We start from the raw sequence: 6,856 nt of genomic DNA, 5'->3' as shown, positions 1-6,856 counted from the left end.
CCTAACTATTCTATGAGTCTATGATTCTATTGAAAGAAGAAAGCTATACTCATTCTTTACTCCTTTTGAAGACCTCTCATCTTCTATTTTTTTAATCCTTTAATGAACTAACACATGAACTCTACCAGTCACAAGCACCAAGAGAAGAAGTGAAGAAACAAAAGAGCCACCAAAGAAAGGGATCTGCAGAAAAAAATACTTAACAAATCTTTAAGGTTTGCTATTTGAAAGATCAACCTTTTTTTAATCCTGTTCAATTTGATTTTATTGGAAAGAACAAATGATCTGGACCCATTTGGTGACCCAGGAGGAAAAGCAACCCTGCTCCTCATAAGGAGTCCTCATTGTTTTCCTCATGTGCACTGCTTTCCTTGGCTGGCCAGCAGCACCAGGACAGGCACTCAGTGACACCCTGCCAAGACTCCAGCAAGGTGCTAGCAGAAAAACCCTGTCCTTCTTCTGGACTACCACAGATTTTGTGCATGGAGGTGTTTTTTATTGCAGAGTAGCAGAATCAGACTCAAGAGCTTCCAATTAAACAAAAGAATGTCCTCACAACCATAACAAAAGAAGCAGGAAATAAAGTTTTTATATTAAACAGTACTTTGCTGGAGCGTTCACAGCTTGTTACTAAGAAAGTACAGCCAGTGCTGATAGCATAACTACGTTGAGTGTCTCTACAAGCCGAAGAGATGAGGAGCCTCTTCTTCATGGAAGAAGAATAGTGAATATATTCTTCCAGTGATTAAGAAAATGGTACGTCTGCTTAGCTAGGTGCAAGAGACAATAGTGACAGGACAAGGGGGAATGGCTTCAAGCCAACAGAGGGGAGATTTAGACTAGATATTAGGAAGAAATTCTTTACCATGACAGTGGTGAGGCACTGGCACAGGCTGCCCAGAGAAGCTGTGGCTGCCCCATGCCTGGCAGTGTTCGAGGCCAGGTTGGACACAGGGGCTTGGAGCAACCTGCTCTAGTGGAAGGTGTCCCTGCCCATGGCAGGGGTTGGAGCTGGAGGAGCTTTAAGGTTCTTTCCCACCCCAAACCAGTCTGTGATTCTATGACTAGGAAGATGCTGACACAGATATATTGAATATATCTGCCCAGACTGAGATGGCAAAAGGAGACGTTCTGAGGGCTTTAGGGTTTTTTTTGTTGTTTTTAAACCAGCCCCATAAGCCCATCAGCCAGCACTCATTGCTGCGCACAACAAACCCTTCCCATTCCCTGTTACTCTGACTTTCTCCTCCAGGTCAGGCTGAGGACAGTCTTAAATCACACATTGGTTGTTTAATGTCCACAGTGACCATATGAATGGAAAAATCCTCTTCTTTTCAAATAAAAGCTCCATTCAAATTTCCAGCAGCTATCTAAATAATAACCCAGCATTACCCATGTTTTGAGGGAGTCTTTACTCTCATGGGGTAGACTACTTGAAATGTGTCCCATTAGCAGGAAGGGAGAGTTGTCTTTTACAGGAATTTAGTATTTTTCAATAGAACCAGCTATGCAGGGCAAGGAAAAGCCCTACAGGCATGAAAAACTGCATAGCACCAGTCTGGAAAGTTTATTTTAAAAACAGAACTACATCCTAAGCTGTTATATGTCAGTGGATACAAAGCTCTTCTTTAAATAACATCCAACTGTGGCTATGCCCTTGGCATGTCCCAGATCTCTGCAGCTTACTGCTTGTTGTAAGGGAATGAACAGTTTTGGTAGGAGGTATAACCGTATTTGCTGGACACAGAGGACAGCATGCATTTAGCCTACACCAGCAAACACCCAGAATGACAGCCATCAGCTTTTCTCCCCTGTTTAATGATTTCTCATCTCCTGCTGGAAATGCAGAGCATGCCAAATAGACAAGTAGGGCAGACAAGCAACTAACTTCATCTTTGTGGATAGACGTGCACCCTCTTTCCTTTTCTAACTCTTCAAATGGCAGTCGTGCAGAATTACCATGGCAAACAACACCTCTAGGGTCACACCTGGTGGATTCCAACATGAACATCATCCAGCCCTTGACTAAGGTAGACCAGAACTACTATGAGCAGAGCAGCAGGGACAGCAAGGTTAAGGCAGCACCTAGACATGGTTCACATCAGTATTCTTTACCAGACAAGCTTTGACTAGCCTATATTTACAAGTTCTCTTTGCCATTCCCAAATATTTACAGTTGAAGAGCGAAGCACTTGCAAGGAAAGACCAAAATGTTGTAAAGGTTTTAAGAAACTTTTGGGTTTATGTTCACATGAAAGGGGGTTTTAAACAAAAGTCCTGCCTCTCAGAGAAGGGCTGCTTTGATGTCTTGTGGCTCTAGCCACTTCTCTTCCAGATGAGCAGTGGGCAGGATGTGATGCATCTAAACTCCTTCCTTTCCCTAGAAGGGACAGAATAGCTGGCTGGTTTTGTGAAATCCAACTATTCCTGGCATGAGACCTGTTTACGATGCAGAAGGGAGGTGCAATCTCTAAGCTTCTCATGTGGGCAAGCTTCAGGCCACAGGATGGTGAAGCTAATCAAAATGAGTAGGTGCTCACTGAAGGAGGCATTGTGAGTTGGCCCTGCAGAGAGTTCTTGCTTTAGGAGGAAGGCCGATGCTGCTCATGCAACGCTCAGGATACTCAGTGGCTTTCCTGGCAAAAACTCTATGGTAGTTAACAAAACAAATACTTTTGTTAAACACCAGCAACGACTTTTCTGAGGTGGCATGTACCTTCAAGCACTGCCACAGGCCCTCCTCCATCTCTAGCACAGAAAAAGCACCAGGCAACTCTCTGCATATGTGGAAGACACAATGCACACCCACCTTGAGCTTGTGCTCCTTCCTGTTGACAATGACGGCTGTGATCTGCTGGTCCATGAAGATGAGGATAGTCACCAGCAGTGCAGGGATGGCTGCTGCCAGGTACACCCACCATGGGTTCCCTCCAAAAGGTGGGATAAACCAACCCCTCTCGGGGCTGGTTGGCTTTTAAGGGCAAGAAAAAGAAAGCTTGCATTAGAGCCACAACAGAGGAGTGATGACATCCTAAACACACTTGTACTTCCAGCAATGAGGCTACAGGGAGGCACTTGAGGTTTGAGACAATTTCATCCTTCCTATCAACAGCAACAAAAGGTTCAAAGAGGCAGGATTTAGGAGATAAATCATCCAACCAAAATGATACTAATAAAAAGGTTATAATGTGAGTAAAACAGTCCCAGCCAGCTGACTGGTCTCCTGTTATAAGGACAAGTCATTTTATACATGGGAGATGGGCAGAAAAGGGAACCTCTTCCAAAGGCCACCAAACAAACTGACAACGACCTACCTTGAATTCACTTGGCACAAGTAGTTTCGGTGTGTCCACACCTACCAGGGCATCTATTCCACAGAAAATCAAAATGGACAAGATAATGGCAAAGTCACTGATGAGCTTCCGGGCCTGGAACAGAAGTTGATATCATAACAACAGTAGTTAGTACTACGAAAGACATTCTGCCCCTCTGCTCTCGTGAGACCCCACTTGAAGTACTGTGTGCAGTTCTGGTGTCCTCAACATAAAAAGGACATGGAGCTGTTGGAGCAAGTCCAGAGGAGGCCACGAGGATGATCAGGGGGCTGGAGCACCTCCTGTATGAAAACAGGCTGAGAAAGTTGGGGCTTTTCAGCCTGGAGAAGAGAAGGCTGCGTGGAGACCTCATAGCAGCCTTCCAGTATCTAAAGGGGGCCTACAAGGATGGCAGAGAGGGACTCTTCGTCATGGACTGTAATGATAGGAGAAGAGAAAAAAGGGAGAACGAAGAAATGGTATTTTACACCAGACAATGGAAACTGTCACAAACTTCCCTCTAGAAGATGGAAAGTCCCAGTGGATTCAAACTTAAACAGGGGAAGTTCAGATTAGATATAAGGAAGAAGTTCTTTACTGTGAGGGTTGTGAGGCACCGGAACAGGTTGCCCAAAGAAGTGGTAAACGCTCCATCCCTGGCAGCGTTCAAGGCCAGGTTGGACAGAGCCTTGGGCAACATGGTCTAATGTGTGGTGTCCCTGCCCATGGCAGAGGGGTTGGAACTAGATGATCTTAAGGTCCCTTCCAACCCAAACCATTCAATGATTCTATGCTTTAGTTTCTTATGTGATGCTCCAGGCTTGTTTTTGGTGGCAATAAAAGCTCAGAGTTTCTTCTTTTCTACAAACGAAGGTGCACATTGTTGTGTCTGGTACCATTTGCCAAAGTGTCTTGGTACTTCATTGCGTTGCCTGAAAGCCAAACAATTAAGCCTAAATGGAAGTATGAAAACAAGCCTAAGGAAAAAGAAAACTGCTTTTCTAAGAAACTCCCACATGAATTCTTCAAGGCAGTCTCACCGATGTTAATTGGACAGCGGCCAACAACTACTGGTATAGAGACCTAGCTCCTCTATGACAGTTTCTGCAGACTCTTTAGGATCAGCTTCCAATATTAACAGGTATTGAACACTTCTCTAAAGTCCTTTTTTAGACATATAAAACATTGTCTCCTGTTTGCCTTCTGACCTCTGTGTCTTTAGGATCCCCACAGTCATGTTTTTCTATGCAGGGCCAGAGACTGCTTCTTTAACAAGTGCTGAGCTTCTTGTGTTATCGCAGAATTCCTAAGGTATGTGGCTTCAACAAAAAATACTGATGTTCCCAGACACCACGATTTTAATATGACTGAATTTGCAACACAGATTAAAAAAAAAAAAAGGGAGGGGAAGAAATGGTATTTTATACCAGACAATGTAAACAGTCACAAACTTCCCTCTAGAAGATGGGAAGACCCAAACTTCCATGACAAATGATATGTTCCGTAGGACTGGCAGAGATCACATTGCTAAGTTCAAGCAATCAACCAACCTAAACAAGACAGGAAAACAAACTGGGCTTCTCAGTAAACTCCTCAACATGCCCTAAGAAAGCAACAGTCTTGAAGTCACTGGAATGTTATAACTTGAAGCTGCCACTGGTCAGACCCTGAAATTTAACTAGGCAGGACCCACTATGCTTGCCTGTAACTGCATCGTCTTTTCAGAGCTCTTGTTCCTTCCAGGTTTCCTGGGTTCACATGGTTACAGATAAATTGAGCTGCATTCCAGCCTGGATGGAATTTGTTTCCTTTTTATTAAAAATAATAGAGGTTCAATCGTAACACAGCAAAACAGTAAACATCCATGCAGGATAAATCCCTGTGCGGCAGAATGCCAAAAATGGGGGGAGGGGGAGAGGGTGTCTCAGGGAGAAACATGGCTTTGGTATGCATGGAAACTGCCAGCTCGCATGTGTGTCCTGGTGACAAAACAAGTGGGTGCCCCTGAGAGGTGTGTGTAAGTTGGTTTAAGTCTGAGCAAAATCTTGTTTAAAAGAAGTTTTTCAGGTCATCCTTATTTTGCATCTGATCCTCAGAGAAGAAAGGGAATTGCTGCTTTGGGTCCCTACCATAAGGGGTAGATCAGGACCCTAGTTGAGTTCAGCATTTTTGCCTTTGTTTCCGAGTATTTTAAACACTGTGTGATAACACCAAAGCTTAGCTACTTCTAGTCAGCGACAAACCAAAGGTCTTCTTTTGTCCTCCCCAGATACTCCCTGGGGCTACAAAGCAGGGAGAGTTCTGGCATAAGGATTAATAATCCCTTTTGGTCGTTTGATTTCTACAGAATGGCCACACATCCCACCCCAGAGTCAGTACATCCTATTAAGCCGTGTACGTGACGCTGAAAATGGCCAGATGAAACTATATGTGCCTGAAGGACTCTTCTGATTTCTGAAGGCCGATAAGCTACATGTGATGTATCTCAGCTCAGAAGCGTTGTCTTCAACACCTTTAAAATCACTGCCACATCCCCATGACACATTAGGGCTCATTCTGGCTCTTCTGCTGCCTTACATGTGTGCCCCAGAGACACTGAATGACAGCTAAACAATCCCAGACATTCCTTGCTTTTTACCTCAATCCATGCAACCTGGCTTCCCCACAAAGCATTCCTCCCTATGTGTGTGTGACAGCAATACCAAAAGGCAGGCTGACATTTGCACTCTGAAGCAGTAAAAGAAACAAGACTACCAGGCTGAGATACTTACAGTGGTTGGAAAATAGCGACTGGTCTTGAATTTCTTCAGGGCCATGGAGCAGGTGTAAGTGCCAAAAAAGAGGATGAAAGACATGAGGGTGATGTCAGGGACATATTCACAGTTGTTGCCCACAAGTCGTCCTCCATATTTCAAGCACTCCTTCTTTGTCAGAGATGACCAGTCAATGGTGGTATTGTACTGCAGAGAAAAAGAGAAGGTTTCCATAAAGCTGTGCATGAGCTGCTTATGTGAAGACAGGAATGGGGATAGATAATCAGGAAAAATACTTGGAGGAAAGAGAAGGCATGCTGCAGAGGCTAAAAATCCCTGCGCAGACAGAATGGATTTTAGCCTGGACAGAGGATGATATTACCTGGGAAGAGAGGACAGCCTGGGCCTTGGAAAGAAGACAGAGATCTTTTGACCCCTGCTGTGGTCTGCCAGCCATGCTGTGCATTTTCTCCAGTTGGAAACCTCACACGGAAGCTGGAGCGGCCTAAGACCACCTGAACAACACTAAACCCAAATCCGCTTCTCTCAGATCAAGACCAGCACTGTTTCCACAGCAGAAAATCTTCCTCCTTGCCCTTTCAATGTAAGTCCAAGCAAACCTCAGGACTGTGTGACCATTTTGCTGCTAATGTCTGACTAAAAGTGGATCTGCAACGTATTTAAGGTGTTCTCTAATGTTATGACTGCATGCACGTTCAAGAGAAGATGGAGCTGTAGCAAAGCACCATCCTCCACCAAGTAGAGAGGTTCTGTTTTCTTGAATGTAGC

General features: G+C 44.5%; 1 protein-coding gene across 1 annotated transcript in view; it reads right to left on the bottom strand.

The window, feature by feature from the left end:
- Positions 1-2,716: 2,716 nt before the first annotated feature.
- The window catches only part of LOC104406240 (electrogenic sodium bicarbonate cotransporter 1-like), a gene marked incomplete at its 3' end in the record, with an annotated part of 58,475 nt that continues 54,335 nt past the window's right edge, over positions 2,717-6,856 (bottom strand). Inside the window, exons 13-15 of the mRNA XM_010015167.1 lie at positions 6,086-6,274; positions 3,315-3,428; positions 2,717-2,971 (exon numbers count right to left, since the gene is read on the bottom strand). Coding sequence (XP_010013469.1) covers positions 2,717-2,971; positions 3,315-3,428; positions 6,086-6,274 — 558 coding nt within the window. The remainder of the gene's footprint in view (positions 2,972-3,314; positions 3,429-6,085; positions 6,275-6,856) is intronic.

The sequence above is a fragment of the Nestor notabilis genome, unplaced genomic scaffold (genome assembly GCF_000696875.1).
Source record: "Nestor notabilis isolate BGI_N333 unplaced genomic scaffold, ASM69687v1 scaffold11945, whole genome shotgun sequence".
In the NCBI taxonomy this organism is placed as follows: Eukaryota; Metazoa; Chordata; class Aves; order Psittaciformes; family Psittacidae; genus Nestor; species Nestor notabilis.
Note: the sequence above shows the minus strand (reverse complement) of the source record. Positions and strands in the feature narration are given on the sequence as shown.